At 40.3% G+C, this 21,875-nt stretch overlaps 1 protein-coding gene across 1 annotated transcript in view; it reads left to right on the top strand.

Annotated features, from left to right (window-relative positions):
- The window catches only part of itga11 (integrin subunit alpha 11), a 51,584-nt gene extending 30,387 nt beyond the window's left edge, over positions 1-21,197 (top strand). The window contains exons 12-30 of the mRNA XM_018092493.2: positions 2,625-2,773; positions 2,910-3,050; positions 3,313-3,516; positions 3,671-3,801; positions 5,508-5,674; positions 6,429-6,574; positions 6,925-7,035; positions 7,850-7,935; positions 8,640-8,847; positions 9,057-9,155; positions 11,100-11,176; positions 12,731-12,820; positions 14,246-14,336; positions 15,049-15,159; positions 15,251-15,337; positions 15,996-16,106; positions 16,432-16,527; positions 18,527-18,640; positions 19,170-21,197. Of these exons, the coding sequence (XP_017947982.1) occupies positions 2,625-2,773; positions 2,910-3,050; positions 3,313-3,516; positions 3,671-3,801; positions 5,508-5,674; positions 6,429-6,574; positions 6,925-7,035; positions 7,850-7,935; positions 8,640-8,847; positions 9,057-9,155; positions 11,100-11,176; positions 12,731-12,820; positions 14,246-14,336; positions 15,049-15,159; positions 15,251-15,337; positions 15,996-16,106; positions 16,432-16,527; positions 18,527-18,640; positions 19,170-19,229 (2,279 nt within the window). The 3' untranslated portion in view covers positions 19,230-21,197. The remainder of the gene's footprint in view (positions 1-2,624; positions 2,774-2,909; positions 3,051-3,312; positions 3,517-3,670; positions 3,802-5,507; positions 5,675-6,428; positions 6,575-6,924; positions 7,036-7,849; positions 7,936-8,639; positions 8,848-9,056; positions 9,156-11,099; positions 11,177-12,730; positions 12,821-14,245; positions 14,337-15,048; positions 15,160-15,250; positions 15,338-15,995; positions 16,107-16,431; positions 16,528-18,526; positions 18,641-19,169) is intronic.
- The last annotated feature ends 678 nt before the right edge of the window (positions 21,198-21,875 follow it).

Raw genomic sequence — 21,875 nt, 5'->3', positions numbered from 1 at the left:
CTTTACTCGGTAGTTACGCCCCTGAGCTACACTTTAGCTAAATGATTTTGCCTAAACTACAGTAAAGCTATCTGATTTTGCTTGTTCTGATGCTGACCATAGTGCAGATATTAATTTAGCCTACTTGATGGTGATGACTAAGCTATTGATTTAGCTTGAAAGCCTCTTGAATGCCAGTGTCAAACACTCACCTTTGGCTAACAATGCATATACAGAAATGACCTCCAATAAAATTTTTTGTAACTGAGGAGATTTCTTACAGCATTAACCATGAATGTTCCCAGCTGACATGCATGTCATGGATAGCTATGGCCAAACAGTTACCTTTTGGGACTTTTCAATTTTGTCTAGCCCTGATCTAAAATGAAAGGTAATTTAGATCAGCACAAATTAATGTTGATCCAATAGAATGAGCTTTTATGAGATGTAAGCACAAAATACAGGTAACAGAGCTCAACAGCATGAAGGTGAACTTACATAAAATCATTTTGAGCATGGCTTAGATCATGTATAATACATTAAAACAGTAACAGTAGTTTAGGTTGGAAAAAAGACAGATGTTCATCATGTTCAACCTTTTATGCCTGTATAACCTGCCTAACTGCTAGTTGATCCAGAGGAAGGCAAAAAACCCATCTGAAGCCTCTCTAATTTGCCACAAAGGGGAAAATTCCTTCCTGACTCCAAGATGGCAAACGGACCAGTCTCTGGATCAAATCTTGTACAAAGAGCTAATTTCAGTAACCCTGTATTCCCTCACTTGCTAGAAAGCCATCCAACCCCTTATTGACGCTATCTAATGTATCAGCCAGTACAACTGATTGTAATAAACCAGCTCTCATTGTAATAAACCCTTTTGGCATGTTAAGATGGGAACATTCTTTTTTTTTTCAATTTGAATGGATGCATTTGTGTCCTTTGGAAGGATTTACTACCAAATAAATGTTATTGCATTGGCCCCACAATGATAAATATATACATGGTTATGTCTCCTCCTAAATGCCTCTTTTCAAGTGTAAACATTCCCAGTTTAGCCAGTCTTTCTCCATAACTGATTTGCCATAACTGTAACCAGCTTAGATGCCCTTCTTTGGATTCTTTTTGTTTGAATAATATCCCTTTTGAGCACTGGAGACCAGAATTGAACAGCATATTCTAGATGGGGCCTTACCAGTGCTCTGTAAAGGGGAAGAATAACTCCCTCCTCCTGTGAATCTATACCCCTTTTAATACAGCTCAAAACCTTGTTTGCCCTTGCAGCTGCTGCCTGGCATTGCTTGCTACAGCCAAGTCTATTGGCAACCATGCGATAGTGTAGAAGCATATTTGGACACAAGTACTTTTAATGAATTGCATTAATATGTATTTTCCATTGTGTCCATTTTAGAGCCCCTGCACATGTGACTGCATTTGTTAATGACCCCTATAGTGTTTTTATGCAGGACATATGAGTAGGAAGCACAGAAATCACCTCACTATTAAATAAATTAAGTGTTTCTTGAACAAATAATAAATTGAGGTTAAGTGACTCACTTTCTGGCCAGAACAAAGCTTATGGCTATGACACACCGATCATTCTATTGCTGTAAAAATAGTAGCAATTAAACTTTGGCTTGCTTTGAATTCACTAGAGTTGAACATGTAGTCAGTAGCCAATGGCTCACCTCAAACCACTAGCATTAATGTGTCTGGAGTGGCTACTCCCTATGGAGCTACTCAATCTTGCCATCTGGTTGCTAGATTGAGTGTCTATGACAACCAGAAACCATATTCGTTGTGGGGTTATTATTTTTTGTGCTGATCTTTCTGTACAACTCACACATGATAGTGACATTCAGACACAGGGTCAGTGACCTAGCAAATACATAACAGTGTATATAACCAAAGGTCTGCAGGGAAAAAAGTATTATATTATATCTAAAAAAAAGACATTGAAATAGTAGAAAATTGAAACAGTAAAAAATCATCTGCAAAGTGCCTTGCCTTTATCCACTTTATCCACTAACAGGTAATTGAAGTTAACCCCCCTTTAATGCTTTTAATTGGCTGTTTTACCTTCAAGTTACCTTTTGTATGTTATAGAATGGCCTATTCTTAGCAACTTTTCAGTTGGTGCTTATTTTTTTAGGGTTTTTGAATTATTTGCCTCATTTTTTAAGCTTTCAAGTGACAGCCCGTAAACAATTGTTTTGGGAGACAACAATTCTATTGTAATTGTCATTTTTATTACTTAACTTTCAATTCAGGTCCTCTCCTATTCATATTCTAGTCCCTCATTCAAACCATTGCCTGGTTGCTAGGGTAATTTGGACCCTGGCAACCAGGTAGCTACTAAAATTCCAAACAGTAGAGCTGCTGAACAAAAAGGTAAATGACCAAAAAACCATAAGTATTAAATGCTGCCCTCTACATCATACTAACAGCTAATTAAAAGGTGAGCAAGCCTTTTAATTTGTGTTATATTGTGATATTATTGGGCTCTGACTTAGATGTTAAACAGTTATGTTGGGTTTGTGGCCCTGCATTTTCCAGCCGGAATTCTCTCAGTGAGTTACAAAGGAAGTGTTTAAGTAGGAAATACTGTTGGCTTGTGAGTGAATGACAAAGACAACTGGTCCATGTAGGTTACACAGTCACCTCCGTGATGACATGGCAGCGGGTCAGGATCTACGTTGCGGGGGCTCCACGGTTCAACCACACAGGGAAAGTGATTGTCTTCACTATGCATGGGGCAGAGAACATGACCATACACCAGGCCCTTCAAGGAAATCAGGTACTTGAGAGTCACCTCCATTGAGGAAGGAGTGGTAATACTTAAAAAGGGTTGACAAATGTTTGACCCCCCTAAATCATTTTCAAAGTCCACATTAACATAGTTTTGTAATATGAAGTGCTTTCTTCTGTGTCAGATCGGATCCTACTTTGGTGGTGAGATGGATTCTGTGGATGTAGATGGTGACGGTGTTACTGATATACTGTTGGTTGGAGCACCAATGTACTTTATTGATGGATGGGAGAGGGGCCGGGTGTCAGTCTTCGTTTTAAGAGAGGTAAGTATTAATTGCAAAAAGCCACAGTATTAATAAGGACCCCAGTACAGTTATCTTTAAACATATCTCTTCTGGGTCTTTGTCAGATACTGCTTCTTTCGTAATGTTCTGTGTTCTGGCTGCTTGAGATCTTCAGATCTAATGATCTCCCAACCAGATAAGCTGTCAGGGGGTGGTGTTTAGCCTACTCCTGGCCTACTGTGAATTAAAGAAAACCCTCTACATTTCACTAGTAAGTTCTGAGGTTGTGTTGTATTCCTAGAGACAATTCATTCACAATGGATTCCTGCAAGACTTAAACAGCTCCCAGAATTCACGCTTTGGGTCCTCCATTGCCGCAGTACCAGACCTCAACCAGGACCTTTACAATGATGTTGTGGTTGGGGCTCCTCTTGAGGATAATCACAAGGGGGCCATTTATATCTTCCATGGTTTGAGAAAAAACATTCTAAAGAAGTACAAACAGGTAATGACCAAACCTCCAGAATGATTCTAAATAAAAATCTTGAGTTTCAGAAATATTTAAGATTAGAACATAAGATACTTGGTACTCCTCTGGGGTATTTGTGCTTCTGTGCATTATCTGTAACATTGCTTCCTACTCTCCAATCTTCCTTTAGCGTATCTCCGCTGCTGAGTTGGCTCCAGGTCTGGTCTATTTTGGCTGCAATATCCACGGGGAAATGGATATGAATGAAGATGGGCTGGTGGACCTGGCAGTAGGATCCATGGGAAATGCTGTCCTGCTGTGGTATGTTTGTATATTGCAAATGCAGCTGTGCTGAATCAACAGCTTCTATAACATGAGCATTCTTCCTCTGTTTTTCATAATATTACAAACAATAGTTACTGTGGTGAAACAGTACTGAAAGCTCTCTGGGGCAGGGGATAACTGTGCCTGAATAGTCAGTGTACAGAGCTGTATATGAATAAAGACTGGGGTTTCTAGGCCCACCTCAAGGGCCCCCAACCCCACCATCAAGGCTCCCTATACCTGTCATGAACCCCACCCCATCGCTAACAAGTCCACCCGCCCCACCCCCACCACATTTACCTTCCTCATACCTTTGGCTACGCAGGCATCTGCCTACAAAGTGAATGGTCCCACTGCCCTGCAGATCCCACACTGGGGCCCACTGGGTATAGGGTCCCACAAATATCACTTTCTGTTCAGGGAAGCAGGTATGAGATTGGATTTATTATTTGGAAACTCATTCACAATTAATATTCACATATTTTAAGAAGCCTCAATGCATTGTATTCATTATGGTAGGACTAATCTGGAACACCCCAGGCACCTAGCATTCCAGATAATAGAATTCAGCAGTCACCCTACTATAGTTATAAAAATACAAAGAACAGAAAACAACCCCAGTTGGACCAGTTCTGTATAATTTTTTTATTGACCATGATATTCCTATTTGTAAATTTTCAAGTCTTAAACATTCAGTACAAATATTAGATATTCTTACTACAGGTATAGGACCCGTTGTCCAGAATGCTCGGGACCAAGGGCATTCCAGATAAGGGGTCCTTCCCGTAATTTGGATTTCCATACCTTAAGTCTACTAAAAAATCAATAAAACATTAATTAAACCCAATAAGATTGTTTTGCATCCAATAAGGATTATTTATATCTTAGTTGGAATTAATTACAAGGGACTGTTTTATTTCTACAGAGAAAAAGGAAATCAGTTTTAAAATTCTGAATTATTTGATTAAAATGGAGTCTATGGGAGACAGGCTTTCCGTAATTCGGAGCTTTCTGGATAATGGGTTTCCGGATAAGGGATCCCATACCTGTAATACTAAAATGTATGCCCCATATAAACACAAAGAAATATTGTGTTCATAAAATGCCACTGTTTATGTGAGGCACCTCAGGATGGGAAGTCCAACCCATGGCCCAGCTACTGATCCTAATTTTGCACTTCCCTCATCTTCTTATCAACCAGTAATTAAAGGAGAAGTACACCCCATTTTCATCATAAGCTCAGTGAATAGGGCTTGTACTGAACATACTTTCTTCCTCTTGTAATCAAGTGTAATCAAAAATCTATGGTAAGGTAAATAGGGAAACTACCTCCATTACCCTCTCCATTCACCCTGTGTTGTAACAGTTTTGTTATGGGGTTTATTATGATTTGATTATGATATGATTATCTCTGCACTCGGAATCTATTAATCTACCTCATAAAAACATGTCAAATAAGGGGGTATACTGTCATATTAAGGTAATAAGAGTTTGCATAGTTTAGTAAACCATAGCAACCCATGCTATCTGTGCTGTTTTAAAAGCAAACATATCATTTGTTACTTTGGGTTACTAGACTTGGAGCAAAACGTATCAGTTAGTGTCAGCAGCAGGATGGTGGGACTTTAACATGACAACATGAGCTTTTTTGCCATTGTTATATTGAAAGGGGACGAGTAGGACATGTATGCTCTGTTTGACAGGACACGCAGTGTTGTGAAGATAAATGCCACTATGCACTTTGAACCTCCAAAGATCAACATTTTCAGCAAGGACTGCCACAGGAATGGGCGGGAGGCCACCTGCATGTCGGCCTTTATATGTTTCTCCCCCATGTTTAAAGCTCAGCAGTTCCAAGGACAAAATGTTGGTATGTATAGTGCAAAAGTCGAAAGAGAACTATTATGCAATTTGTCCATCCTCTCATTGCATTTATTTTCAAAAGATCATTCTGTCGGGCAGCTGGTCAGATATGAGACTTATGCTGTCTTGTACCTGGCATCGATTGCAACCTGTATAATTTAATAAAGGTTTGCTCAAGGTCTAGTAACCCTTATCAGATGTTTGTATATGTTAACTGCTCCTTGGTTGGTTTGTTGATTGCTTACTAGGCATGTTGCAAACTGTGTGACTCTGCTCAGACTCCGCTCATTGAGCATTTCTCTTATGTGCCCCAAAAAGAGCAATTCCCATAGATTAATATGGTGCAGTCAAAACACCCTCTCTGACACTGAGTATAAATATATTCAAAATTGCCATTTGGATCAGCACTGTGCACCCCCTAAAATGAAATTTCAAGATACCAACTCCCAGTGTTAAATTTCAATTCCACAAATTGGTGGCTCCAACCAACCCCATAAAATAGCCATGAAGCATGGAATGTGGCCCAAGATACAGTGAACACTGAAAAATAATAGTTTTACTGTATTAAATGTAATTATAGTGACACACCCTGAACAGTATAAGAAACATGAGTTGGGGTGCCCACGGGTAAACCCTTGGTATACCATATCGCTGAATGATTACATTTGGCTTTTTATGTACACTTGTACCATGAGGGTGTTGAGACTATCACCTAATACCTAATAATTTACTGCAAATTAAAATGTTTTTCATGTTGTCAGCCATCAAGTACAATGTGAGCATAGATGAACGGAGGTACATCCCCCGTGCTATAATTGATGACATCGGAGGAGACAAACATTTTGTGAAAACCATCAGAGCCACCAGCGGGCACAACCAGTGCCAACAGCTCAACTTCCATGTTCTGGTTGGTAGGAAAACTATGGCAAAAGCAGAATGAATTGTTAATGAGAGGGGGCCTTACCTCCGGGTAACGGTGTGGGCTAATTGTACAGAAATGCATAAGCAAGCTATTGTTGGGGGGTGACAACCTCTTGTATCTGGGATTTCTCTAATTCATAGTCCCACTCCAGCTAGTCAGCACCACAGGTTGCAGATTTCTCTTATTAATAGGTTTTTTGTGTGTATAGTTTTTTTGCCAGATCAGTAAGCAGTTTCCAGAAACAATCACCTTATCTTTCTTCCCCTTCCACATGTTTCTTTTATTGATAACAAGGGTTCGTCCCACCATTAACTGTGTTTTATTCATCTTTAAAGGATACAGCTGACTATGTGAAACCCATAACCTTTTCCCTGGAGTATGAGTTGGCATTTTCAGACCAAGGCCCTGTGTTAGAGGAAGACTGGCCTACATCTCTAAAAGTTTCGGTATGTTATAGAAGACATCCCTCACTCCTATGTTATTTAAAATATTAGATAAAAGGTAACAGTTGCAAAAATACAGTTCACTTTTTAACATTTTTAGTGCCATACAAAGTAGAATCTACTGTATACATGTAGGATCAATCCTAACAGTGGACTATTAGCACAAAAAGGGTCAAACTGTAAATTTCTAACCCTTTCTTAAAGTATCATTATTAATTGTCATAAAGTTGATTTTTGACTACAGGCAACTGTATGGTATACTTTCACCTCGTTGCTGGTTGTACAAATATAGTCACTGCAAGGAAAATGCACTGTATTTGAAACACAGCCCCAGCATGCATTTTGGCACCAGGGACCAGCAAGCATTAATGCCACATTGGATTCTGTTTACAATTCCACTTATAAACAATGGGGCCTTGAAAGATAAAAGACTCCTGTTTGCGCTATTCTCAGACATCATTGGGTTTTACATACCAGTTATTACGACACAGGCTTCAGACTCCTCAAACCAATTGTTTTTATTCCAAAATGCAAGGCACTTGAACTGAATGTGCTCCCTTTTATTAAAATGTTGCCACGTGAAGGAGCTGGAATGTGGTGCGTTTTTTTCTCAAGCGAATTTGATCTGTGCATTTATTAACCCTATTTCTATTCAACATGCTGAGATGTTTGTTAATTTTATTTAGCTTTTCAGTAATCTTGGGCTTTTGGGTCTAAATGTAACCCTTTATTACCAAGGAACACTACATTTTCCTTTGTTGTAACTCTGTGTTTATAATCTTTTCTCTATCACTTCTAACTGCTAATGTCAATTTAGGTTCCATTCTGGAACGGATGTAACCAGGATGAGCGATGTGTGCCCGATCTCTACCTTGATGTGAAACATGATATCCCTACAGCACTGTGAGTGTGTAAATTGGTTATTAAATCTATTTACCCCATTAACACTGTGTGTCATGGGAAACTGGTGGCTCTCTAAAGGCTGCTGAACTACACCTTCCAGCACCACTGGCAACCTTCAGTGCCAATGGATTATAGAAAGTTGTAGTTCATCAAGCTCTGGGGAGCACCAAGGTGCCCTACCGGCTGCGAAATATGCCTGAGCTGCTTATGCTATAGAGTGGGTCATTACTGCAGTGCCACGTGGTTTTTATTGGGAGCACATGTAATGTGTTAATCAGGTAAATGTTTCCATTAAGTTTTCATCCCCACAGTTATATAAGGAGACATTATCACAGGGCACAATAGCATATAATACACAGGCTCATACCATCATGTTTCTGGCTGTTAGATGAGTTAAGGTGGCCATACACACTAAGATCCGCTTGCTTGCCGCTCCCGCTTGCTCGCTCCCAATATCCTCACCTACAGGTGGGTGATGTCAGGCTAATTCAGTCGTTTGGCCCTGGAGCTATGTTGTAATACAGTATATATGTACAAGTAGAATGCTTCTGGGACAGAAAGAGAGGGCTTTTTCTTTAATGAAACACCTTTAGGGGCAATAAGAAGATAAAAGCAAAAGTGCATTTGGTCTGTGCATAGGGAAGTAGCAGGATGAGTGACGGCCGGCACAGTCTTTCTGATCCTCAGCTGTTTGTCTCTTGCAGGGAGTACTGCCAGCGTTTCCTCTACAGAACCCAATCAGCCTGTACAGAATTTATTAGTGCCTTTGACAATTCAGTCTTCATCATCCAGCGCAGTAGGAGGCGGGTGGCACTAGAAGTGGTGTTGGAAAACAGAGGGGAGAATGCGTACAGCACCGCGCTCAACATCTCCCACTCCCAGAACCTCCAGTTTGCCAGTCTGATTACAAAGGTGAACACAAAGAGAGTTAATAAATTAAAATATTGGAGTCTGCAACAGAGAAAACACAATAAAATATTTGTGTTCACGTTCAATGGCCATACTGGGAACTGTATATACTGCATTAAATTGAACTTACAGTCTGCCTGAATCTCATTCTGCTAAACTGCATGTGATTGATGAGTGAGGTTTAATGGCCTTTAATGCATTGTGTCTTGCAGGAGGATTCTGATATTAAAATTGAATGTAAGAGTGATGACAGATTTCCACATACGAAGACCTGTAATGTCAGCTATCCTTTTTTCAGGGCTAAGGCAAAGGTAAGAGGACTTTGGCACATTGGTGTAATTTACTACTAACAGGACACACTTGCACCCATACTAACCTTATATATACTGTAGGTGGCAAGCGCTAGCACTAACCTTCTATTCTAGAGGTGATACCCATAATGTAAGCACAGCCAGATATGGCACATCAGGCTTTTCAGAGTCTGTCTGTCACAGTCCAGTTATTTAGGGTGTAAAGCTGGCCATACACGCACCGATAATATCGTACAAAACCTCGTTTCGTATGATATTTGGTGCGTGTATGGTATGTCGGCGAGTCGACCGATATCGCAGGAAGCTGCTGATATCGGCCGACTCGCCGATCGGACCAGTTTGAAAATTTTGATCGGGCGCCATAGAAGGCGCCTGACCAAAATCTCCCTTCAGCGCTGAATCGGCAGAAGGAGGTAGAAATCCTATTGTTTCTACCTCCTTACCTGCCGATTCAGCCCTGAATGGTGTGCGGCGGATCTGACGATGTTTCAAAAACATCGTCAGATTGCCACGTGTATGGCCAGCTTAAAGCTGGATATGACAATGTGCAGAAAGGTGCCCTGCTCCGTACAGAGTCAGACTGGGCCTGCGGGAACACCAGTGGGCCCTGGCCCCTTATCTGTGCTCTTATCAGCAACTGACCAATGACAAGCCAGTACACAAAATCCTGTGCTTTTGACTTTTTTCAGTCCCCTGCTTTTTTTCAGATACCGCTGGCCCTGTAGGTTTCCAGGAGCTGTGATCAGAGCTCATTTCAGGGGAATAGCATAAGGTGCAAAATACAAAGGCTTCTACTTAAAAAATGGTAGAGAATTCTTAATGGGTTTATATTGCAAATGTATTTTCATTTGGTCTAAATACACAACAGATTTACTAAGAGCTAAAGATTCCCCCCATAGGGAGTTGAGAAAAGTGCTGATATTGAGACACAATAAAAGGGGAGATAGATTTGTCACATTTTCCACTTTATTCACAAACCTCTATCTCCACTTTTGTGAATTTGTCTTTTAAACAGACAGTTTTCAGATTTTGTCATTTTGCTGACAATTTTTTATGAATTTGCCTTTAGCTCTTAGTAAATCTGTCAGCGCCATCAAACCCACAGCGACAGGAGCCTTGGAATTAGGATTTTACATTTTATTGGCTAGTCATTTCACTTTAGGGGCATTTACTGAGGGGGGGGTGTCTTAGTTTGCCTAGGAAAACTATACATCAGATTTTTTAGAACCTGGACTTTCTTATGCTTTCTATTTTTTTTTTTTTTTGTAATTCCACTTCTGTAACAAGATTTAAGGGTCTGAAACAAAGCAAAATGCTGAGCTTTACTCCATTTTGAAAAATGTTGGGAAAAATGCAGTTAAAAAGACGTATAAATGTCGTTTAAAAGACAAATTCACAAAAGTGTCTGTAAACGGTCTTTCTTTCGTCAAAAACAGAAAAATGGCAGTTGAGTCAGAGTTTAGGCGGATTCCTGTTTGTGAATATGGGGAAAGTGTTTTACACCAGTTTTACCACCACTACTACTAATACTAATACTATTACTCCAAAAAAATGCCTTTTCCATTTCCCCCATGGTCTTTCAAATATTTCCCCTTTACTACAATTTCTCCTCATCCTTAAAGTCACAGAGGAGTTTCAGTACTGTATAAAGGCCCAAGGCAAAAGGCCGAGTATATTTATGCACATTTATACAGGTCTCGGAACTCCGAGGTGACTTCTAATGTCCTCATAGTTTACAACAGGTACTTTGTTTCTTTTAATACAATGAGTCATGTGACAGAAATGACATCACTAAGCCCCAATTTTAAGGATATAATTTACAGGATATTCATGGCACTGGTGTATTATAATATTATAAATATAGATGAGGACGACTAATAAATGGTCAATGAGTGGAACTTGTGTGATGATGACACATGGAATTTATTTTCTTCTTTGAATCAGGTGGCATTCAGGTTGGACTTTGAATTTAGCAAATATCAGTTCCTCCCCTTTCTGCAAGTCCATCTCTCGGCAGGCAGGTGAGTAAAGGTCCATCTTTTTTTTTTGTCTGCTAAGCTTGCCTATTCTGTGCTATGTATATTTCCTGGTGCCCCTCTTGGGATCCAGGTCCTATTCATTCATACAGTAATCTCCAGGCTGGAGAAGTGAAGGGACAATGTACTAATAATTGGGTCTCCCTGGTGATAAGGCCCTACTAACTTAAGGTCCCCATACACGTGAAGATCCGCTCAACGAGCCGACGCGGTTCCTGATCCGACTACATCTTTTAACCTGCCCAATCGATATCTGGCCAATCATGCCCCTCGTTCCTGCCCCTACACGGCCCAATAAGCTGCCGAAACGGTCCAAAGGACCGATATCAGCAGCTACAATCAGCCCGTGTATGGCCACCTTTAGTCTTATGCGACCCCATGATTACTGATGGCTGCCCTGGTGCCAGTAACTGCAATAAATTGCCTTGATCCCATTACGACAATGCAACTGTATATCTGACCTTCTCTGGTGAATAAAAGAAGGCAAAATACAGAGCTCTCAACTAACCCATGTCATGAGGGAGATAATGATCCATTCCTGTTTTTGTTTGGCCTAAATTCTTTTTCACACTAAATGATAGCATGAAATAGTCTCAAATAGGCCTGGAAAGGATCATTATCTCGCTCATGACATGGGGTTATAGATCTGAACTTACTGCATTGTTCCATGTGAATAGCTAAAGGTGGCCACACACGTGGCGATTTTCAATCTTTTGTGCGACCATTGGTCGCACAAAAGATCGTTCCAAATGGGCCACTAACGTTCAGGGCTGAAACGGCAGATAAGGAGGTAGAAACAATAGGATTTCTACCTCCTTCTGCCGATTCAGCTCTGAAGGCAGATTTTGCTCAGGCGCCTTCTATGGCGCCCGATCAAAATCTTTTAACCCGCCCGATCGGCGATATCGGTTGCCTTGCCGACTTGCCATACACACACCGAATATCGTACAAAAAGAGGTTTCATACAATATTATCGGTGCGTGTATGACCAGCTTAAGGCAGCAGTCACATGCTTATTTATTTCTATGTAACTAAGGTACACATCCCGTTCTGGACAAGTCAGTTCTGACTTCCATAAATGCCTGTATTCTAAAGATAGTATCCCCTTAAGCCTTTCAAAGAGTCTACATTCATGGCTTAATGATTTAGTGCTATTAAATACCTGACCGTACCCTGAAGTCTTGGTATCATTAAGGCACTGGGGACTGAATCATCTCATACACAGAAAGCAAAAGTTGCCAGTCAATCAGATTCAATCTTCATGAATAGACCATTGTGTCCTATGCTACTACAGAAACCTAATTATGCTTTCCCTGGTGTATAATGAGGGACATGATTTCCTGCACTTTGTGTGCAATTGCTGCTATCCATCTGGAAAGCCACTGTCTTTGAATCAGAGTAAAATGAGAATAGCTGCCAAATGTAAAATGACAGGTAACTAGAAAAAATAAAAAGGCTGCTCCATAGTTACTTTGTGGATAATTTCCCTTTATGTGAAATGGTCTTGAAGTCTGTCATTAACCCTATGGTTTTTCACAGTGACAGCGAAGAACAAGAGAGTACAAGGTTTGACAACGAGGTTCTGTTGGACTTCCACTTGAAATATGAATCGGACCTTCTGTTTACCAGGTCTTGTTGTTTTTCATACAATTCCAAGATCAGTTCCCACACATGTAAATGTTAAAGGCGAGATACACCATTTTTATCTTCCCCACGGGCAATGGCAAAATTAGCCCTCAGCTGCAAATATCCCCTAGAAATGCATTTTGTTCTCATTTTCAAGTGACATAACCCAGGTTACAGCAGAAAATTCCCTTCTATTTACACATAATTTGTTGGGAAAATATGAAATAACAGCAACAGCTCTGTCTCTTTCCATCAGAAGACCCTATGGAAGATGACTGTTAACATGGCAGCTCCTCAGCCAACCACTCAAGGGATAAAACAAAATTACAGCAAAGTTAAACTTCTGCCTTTGCTGTTTGCTTAAAGAAAGTTATTTACCCTTTAACATCTGTAAGGCATTGCTATTCTCAGTGACCTTGTGTGGCAACAAAAAAGCAATTTCCCAGGTTCCTAGGAGCTACAGTGCATGATTCTAATGACTGCATGATGTAGCCTTTCCAAGGAAATGGTCCAATTCCAAACATATTTTAATATTTAATTTGGTTGCTTTGAAAGCCTAGAGATTTATAGGACTGTATTCGGATGCCAGCTGTTATCTAGAAAATTTCCAGTTCAGGATCCTTTGGATAACCTCCAGGACTGGGAGGCAGGGAGTTGAAAGGTAAAGTCAGTGCACACACTGAGCCAGTGGTACCACGTTATGAACACAGGACACAAACCTGCCGAGGGCCCGGGGCCCACAACCCTACCCTCACAGCCAGAAACCACTCAGTATAGATAATATATATCTATTGTGAGGATAAGGTCTTCTTAGTAAAAGGCAAGATTCTCTTATTGTTACATATGTTTGTAATCAGGGAAATATCTGGGACATATGAAGTGTTCAGCCTCTTCCTTTTAACTCCTGCAGAGCTGGAATGTGTTTGGAGCACACAGAAAGGGACTGAGGGAGGCTGATTAATTATGGTTGTATACTAGGGAACAGTCACATTCAGTTTCTCTGTTAACAATGGCCACAACAGCCAACCTTTTGATTATCTCTTCAGTTGGACCACCTGAAAGGATCACATGTTGGCCTCATGTATAGAGGGACACATTTTAGTTGGATAGATGACTATAGGAATGTGGCTATAGGAATGGAGGTTGGTCGCTGGCCAACCAGATTTTCTGTTATGAGAAGTCAGCTCAAACTTGAACATGCAGGAATCAGATGTTTCTTTAGAGAGCAACTTATGATAATGTGTGGTGTACTGGCCCTGTGGGTCTTGGCTACTAAAAATGTAGTGCACCATTGTCCTTATACGAGTGATAAAAACATTAACATGTGGGCACAGGAAAATATTTGTTGGAAATGAAGGAACTTGAAAATCTGAGTAATAGGCATCTGCCCACAGCCATTCATTAGATATGTCTACTGCCCTTTTACAGACACTCAAGTCTGAATCATTATGAAATAACCTCAGAGGGATCTGCAGACAGATACAATGCAATTGGGCCTCCATTCAACAGCTCATTCAAGGTAATGGCACCGTCAGTCACAAAATAAGATATCAACCAATAAAGTAAATGTTTTATATATTTTTATCGTAACCCTGCATGTCTGTGCTTTAGCTGCCACATCATATGGATTTTGCATTCAAAGATGCACTGACCGGTATATGTTCCTATCAGCTGAGCAGCCTGCCTGACCCCACACTGATCCATATAGTTACATTTGTGCATCTAATGGGCATTTTGGAACTCCACTTGTGGTCAAATTGGCTGCATATCCAGCTGTTTGGCAAGTGGCATAAAGAAAAAATGTATAACCTTTATCTCTGGGAAATCATATTTATCTTTTATTTAAATAGCACCATCAAGTTATGCAGCAACTTACATTTATTTCTAACAATCACTTAACATAAAGTCAGTTAGCGCAGAACCACAGGGGGGCAACGGCGCTGCTGCCATGAGGCGAGATAAGAAACTTACATCAGGCGGCATCGCCCCCAAAGTAACCAGTAAACAAAGCTGGCCCTTTTCTCTAAAAATCAACATTTCCCCCAACACCAGCAATTTAGTAAAGTGTGAGTATGACAAGTTCTAATAACTATTAGTTTATATTACTTTCTATATATCCTTATGCATTTCCCACATTTATAATTGTTTCAGCTATTGATAACAGAAAAATCACTGTACCTCTTCTGGATTTTTATGTAGAACTTACACAAAGTGTATTTGCCTTTCTGCAGATCCAGAACTTGGGCTTCTTCCCAGAGGAGATTAACCTTAAGATCACTGTGCCGGTTGCAACCCGTGGAGGGAACCGGCTGCTCTTCTTGCACAGCCTAATAAGTGACCAGGTACTGGAGAAAGGTCAGTGTTAAGAGTAGCCAGGATGTGCTATGGCAGAACTGTAACCGGTTGGCATTCTGCTCTTTTTTTCTGTACCAGGAGAATGCAGTCTGCAACATTTGGGGCAACAGCACAGACTACCGCAGGAAGCCAACGGAAGAGGACCTGAGCCGTGTACCTCAGCTGGTATGGCCTATTACTGTTCTAACCAAACAGCTCAGTCTATAACTCATGGGGAGGGAGAAACATTTACACCAATTAACTGTTTTCTCTCTCCTGCTCATTGTACTGGAATAGCTCCTTAGCACCCCCAAGTAATGTAGATCTCAATAAAAATATATCCCATTAAACAGCTCATATGTAAAAACCATGCTTTATCCATTTTCATAAAAATATACTTTATTAGTAGTATGTTCCATTGGGTAATCTAAAATAGAAAATTGCCATTTTAAGTATTAAGGCTGCCCCTTGGGATCATACAATTCACAGTACACACAAACAAGCCAAGGCACACATACATGCTAGGCCCCATCAGCCAATTAATGGACAGAGTTCTGTCTTTTGCTCCCACACTACTTCCTGTTACAGTTACATTACTGCATTATTTCTGGTCATGTGATCTCTGAGGGAACACACAGCCCATCACTAAATGGTGGATCAAGGGAAAAGAAGTAAAAGGGCAATATTTACTGATATATATATATATATACCGGTTTGATAAAACTATTTAATAGGCTACTTAGTATGATATAAACTGTTGGCTGAGTATTCATTCTGGTGGTATAGGTTTACTTTAACATACTCTTGTGCCAAACACCATGGTTTATCTCTTATTCTATTCTAGAACCACAGTAATTCTGATGTGATATCCATTGACTGTGTGCTAATCCTGGCATCCAATCAGGAGGCATCCTTTATCCTGCATGGAGACCTCTGGAGCCGATCATTCAGAGCGGTGAGAGCAGCCTGGCAAATGCAACATTTGCCTATAGACAGGCCACTATGTAACATAATAACATACCTAAAAAATGTCACGTCCATTCAACTCAACTGCCAGGTCACACAATTCCTACTTCCCAATGTGCTATTAGAACTTGAAACAACTGAATTTAAAAAAAAAATGAGTTGAAAAAAAAAAGTCCCTTTTTGGCTCTACAACAGCAATCAAACAAGTGCCTGTATCAACACTGTACTATGTGTGTGTTCTGTCCCTGCAGGTAGAAGGAAGATACATTGACTGCCCAGGCCCAATCTTGAGAGATTTTTGTTTTTTTTTGCAGATGAATTTCCGATCTGTGAATGTGGTTGTGTTTGCTGCATTACAGCGCAAGTTCCAAAGCCCCTTCATCTTCCGAGAAGAAGAGCCCACCCGCCAGGTAATGGCACGTATTATGTCACAGTAACATTGTGTAACCATTGTGATGCAATTTGTCATTTTGGGATGGGGGACAGATTTCAGTATATTTTTGGAGAGAACAAAATCTGATTATAAGTGTTGCAGGTCTGTCTCAATCAGGATGTGCTTCTGTATTCCCTGTCATGGCTTGCTGGCAACCTATATATACATGTTAATAGCCTATGGAAAGGAACTAGGAACATCCTGGTATACAGGACAGGCCTTATACAGGACAAGACTTTCATTCTTACACCATACAAATTTTGCCCCTCCTTAAGAATACCATCATCCCAACATGTCGCCTTCCTAAATATTTATAATTATTTATACCCTTCTAAATAGGACCAATGACTTCATCCTCATTACTGTTCACCAGCTCGGAATTAAAAACTACTACCTTTGGAGAAATGTGATAAAATAAAGAGAGAAGGAGTGAGCCCTGCTATTGAGATAACACAGCTTTGAAGTAGCTTCTTTTAGAGCCATTCCAGATTTCATGTCATCTCTGCTTTAGATTAAGCACTACAAATATCAGCTTTTCTTACTGGAATTGCCGGCAAATTTGTGGTTCATTATTTTGTGACAACGCTGCCCAGTCTGACTTGTGTCTTATCCAACAGTGGAGATCTGTAGACTGTATAGCTGCACTGCCCCCTACTGGGGATATGGCTCTTACAGAACACACAGGTCAGCTTTCTGCTATTGAACACTAACTATACTGGCAGTCTAGGATTTGGTTTGGGATTTGACCATTTCCTAGCAATTGCATGCAGGATTTCGATGTGGCCAAATTTTTAGGATACGGATTTGGTCCAGCTAAATAGGAATTTAATATTCTTAAATCTGAATATGTCAATTAGGGTTTGTACTACATATACATAGTTTATTTGGGTTTAAAAAACAAGGTCCATGAAGTTTCACCCCTCCAAATGAACCCCAGTGCACATCTATACACTCACATATATAAACTAAATATACACCTATACCAACTAACTGTATAGCCTTGGATATTATACTAAGAAAGAAGAAATTATCCAAGCCACTTTTAAAGCCATTAACAGAATCTGCCACCACCCAGCGGGACATTTCACAACCTCACCTACACTCAGGGTCATATTTAGGTCCGGTACCACCTTAGGCACCAGACCTAACTACGCCAATAGGTTGCGGAAGTGACATCATACATATGGGATGTGCATGGAGTCACTTCCACCAAAAGTAACATCACATTCACCAGCAAAAAATAAAAGTTTTTATTTTTTATTATTATTAATTTCAATTATATAGGCTGTCCCCCCCAAGGCTGCCCTAGCCAGATGCCCTCGGGTGCCTATATATAAAAATATGGCCCTGCCTATACTGCCTCAAATCTAAAGGAGTGGCCTCTGGTCCTTTGTTCCTTTTTACAGGGAAAAATTATTTACTGTTATCTGTTTATAATGTGCTCAACCTTCTACTTAGCTTCTGTCCTGTTTATCCTACGTAATACTTACTGTGGGACATTTACTGCAAAACACATGTGCCAGGGCTAAAGGTAGCTGGAATTATGTCATCCTGTTGTCATTAATAAATTAGCAAATCTGTGTTTTATCTGTGCATATAATGTAAGGGCATGCCCCAGGTCTCTGCACCAGGGGATGTGCCGGCTGCCAACTGCCACACTTAAGGTTCTCCGCTGGCATATTTTCAGCCAGTCGAAGAATGTTTACTGTACAATGTATTTTTCCATTAATGTGAGTAACAATGCCATTTATAAATTTTGATTTGACCCTGCTGAACTAAATGCAGATATTTACAATTTAAGTAGTTTGTGTAATTGTGAAAAATTATGGGGTATATAATTAGCAGTGATATTTTTCTCAGGGAGCATTGTGGTGCACAAATGCCAATACCTCCCTCCAGCTGTTTCTTATTGATTGGAATGGGAAATGTGCTGCCATGGCATATGCCTTGCTTACACTATGCTTTGCTTCCTTTAGATTACATTTGCTATTTCCAAGCAGGAAGAATGGGAGGTGCCTATCTGGGTCATAATTACCAGCACGTTAGGAGGGCTCCTGCTCTTAGCCCTTCTGGTTCTGGCTCTTTGGAAGGTGAGTGATCTGTCCAGGGAACTGGGAAGGAGTGTGTATTGTTGGTAATCAATAGCCACAAGCATGGAACCTTTGACTGACTAATATCTGATATGGAAAAATAAGGCCTAGAGTTTTTTATTCTAGAATATAGAAGGTTTACTTCCCCCCAGCAGCAATCACTGAATAGTATATATAGCAGTTATCCACTGGCAGAGGTATGTTATGTGTGCCAATTTTCCTAAAAGGCTAAATTCTTTCTTTGAAAAATAGTTAATTCATGGTAGAGGAAAATGAAAACTGCTGTTGAATGGTTTTTGGTCTAATAAAAGATAATATCAGTTGTCACTGTGAAGGCTTCCTTTAGTTGGGCTGTTCGTGTTGGAGTAAGCATGAATGGATCATTGGGTTAAATGTGTAGTGCAATACTGTTTTCCTCCTGAATACTATTACTAGCACCAGACTTGCAGGTCAGACTCAAAGAATTAGAATATAGGAAAGTAACATGGAGATCTAAGCACTGATTTTGTTCTCCCGTTCTTATGCTCAGCTGGGGTTCTTTAAACGCAGCCACCATGAGAGGGAGGAAGAGAACAAGGATATGGAGTAAACCATAGAGAAGCAGATGAGGTCCTCGGCCCTGTGTCAAAGCATGTCTATATTAACCCAGAATTTGGGGCTGGAGGCAAAGGCTACATCATACCCTGAGGACTTGAACCAAAAAGCAGGGATCTCTCAGAAACACTTTTCTGACAAGGCCCAACAGCCTTCCAGTAATAGAGATTATTGGCTATAGGTGGTGACTTATTGGTGTTAATGGGCCAAAGCTTTTATTTATTTCATCACTGACTTGACAAGAGACTTCCACACAAGGACTGACCCTACATATCCTCAAAGCTTCTGCTCAGGGAGCAAACCAAGGAGACCACTCTGTTTCTCTGGAAAGCAGTGCTTACGGGACTTACCTGCAATTACAGGACTTACCGTTGTCTTCTCTTGTATTGTTCAAAGCCATAGAATTTAACAAAGCCACCATCAAATCCACAAAACAAAGATCTGGATGACCGTTCTATTTTCTTATTTGCATAACGATTGCAGACCATGTATTATAGACATGGAGAGTACGACATCTATTCCTGCGTTGTTCCCTCAAATGGATTCAGGGCACACTCTTTGTTCAATGACTATTGAATCTGACTAAGGAACAGCCATGTGGGGCAGAGCGAGAACCACAGAATTACTTGCTTGTCATTACATATACAGTATAGCCATATGGCACAAAATGATTGCGACCTGAATAAGCCAAACCATTTTCTCTTTGTAAATCAGGGAATCTCATTCAGCTGGTCAGTAAGAATTCTATCTGTGCACCCACATAAACCACAATAAAAATGCTGTGGTGAAGATCTTGGCTTGTGGTACACACTGTTAAGCTTCCAGAGGACTACAGGGATCCCCATGTAGTGCCATATATCAGAGAGCCTCTGGCTCCATTGTCATGCACACTCTAATAATACACAGTTATTACTGTAAAGTATCTGTTTTGTAATGCTTCAGTACAGTCAGTTAGCGAAACGATTAGATTAAAGGGGATCGCATCAATCAACATGTTTCATTACTGAGCGGCCAGCAGCACAAGCTCATTAAACATAAACGCGACATGTATGTAGGTCAGTGCAGCAGTAAGCTGATAGCATTCTGCCTGTTACACAGCTTTCTCTTATTCCTGTTTGCTGTAGTTCTTTTCTAATCTGCAGCCATCAGTGTGCCCTGGTCTGAGCTCCAGCCCATGTGCTACAGGCATTTCATACAGTGAAAGTGCAATGGGGAAGGCATGGACGCGTGCGACATACAGTACGTTATCCATTACCAACTCCATCACCATGCTTGTCTTAACTAAGCAGCCATGTTTGTCACTGTATTACCTGGACATGGTAACTTATTATTGGGCGGGGGGTGTATATTAATATGTTTTATTTAGCATACTTGTGTAACCAACATTTTGGCCCACATTAGGGACTTTATCAAGGACCTTGATAAAGGCCTTAAATGTGGGATGAAACGCTGGATACACAAATATGCTGAATAAAAGATATTGATTGGTTCACAAAAAATGGAGTGCTGGTCCATATAAACATTTTTAAATTATAATTAGACCTAGCACCCATGATTGCGCAAGACTAGACTGCGTGCAAACACTTTCCAAATAGGTATCAGCTCATAATGATGATTAATCAAACATTTCTATTTCATGACAGTAGAGGGCCATTAGCCATGCATCCAAGTGTCATAATTGGGTATCAACTCAACATGTGTCCTAGTCGACAGTGCTGTAACTGAAATATAAAAACTACTTTTGCAAAGGCTTAAGTTAATGTCTGAGTGGGGGCAGAATTCAAACTGGACCTTCAGATTCTCTGCCGCATCTCCCCAGGCACATTCCCCGCAACACTATAAGTGGCAAGAGCTGAAAACAACAGGGGTGAAAATACTAAATATTAAAAGGTATGGGATCTATTATCCAGAATGCTTGGAACCTGGGTTTTCCCAGATAATGGATCTTTCTGTGACATACCTTAAGGGGCTGATTTACTAACCCACGAACGGGTCGAAATGAGTCCGATTGCGTTTTTTTCGTAAAGATCGGTATTTTGCGATTTTTTCGGCATCTTTACGAATTTTTCGTTACCAATACGATTTTTGCGTAAAAACGCGAGTTTTTCGTAGCCATTACGAAAGTTGCGTAAAATCTTGCGATTTTTCGTAGCGTTAAAGGGGACCTGTCACCCTAAGACCTAACTCCAAATTATTTTCTATATTGTTAGTTAAGCAAAATAAACTTTACTTACGCTATATAAATAATATAAATCTTGTTTCCTTCCGTCTTGGAATTACTCAATCACAGCAAGCAGGCAGGCACCATTTTATGGACACTGTTATTAAGGCAAGCTTTGTATCATGCCAAAATCTTGTTTATGTGACTGACTGGGGGACCAGATGCCCATGCCCATGCACTGGCTACACAATTAGATGAGGAGGAGGGAGTGGAAATGTGAGATATGCAGTGACAACTAGGAAGTGCTGAACGGAAAGCTAAAGTTATTGTCTGCCCCGCCTCTATGCCTAAGGCATAGAGGTGGGGCAAGCAATATATGATTGACAGCTGGGATTTTTAAATGCCTTTATAATGGGTTTGGATGTGTTAATATAAAAATGAATTTGGGTTTTATGTTTAATTTGAAAAGGACTTTTATTA

This window comes from Xenopus tropicalis, chromosome 3, assembly GCF_000004195.4.
Source record: "Xenopus tropicalis strain Nigerian chromosome 3, UCB_Xtro_10.0, whole genome shotgun sequence".
NCBI classification, from domain to species: Eukaryota; Metazoa; Chordata; class Amphibia; order Anura; family Pipidae; genus Xenopus; species Xenopus tropicalis.
The sequence above is the reverse complement of the archived record's forward strand: the minus strand, read 5'-3'. Positions and strand labels throughout refer to the sequence as shown.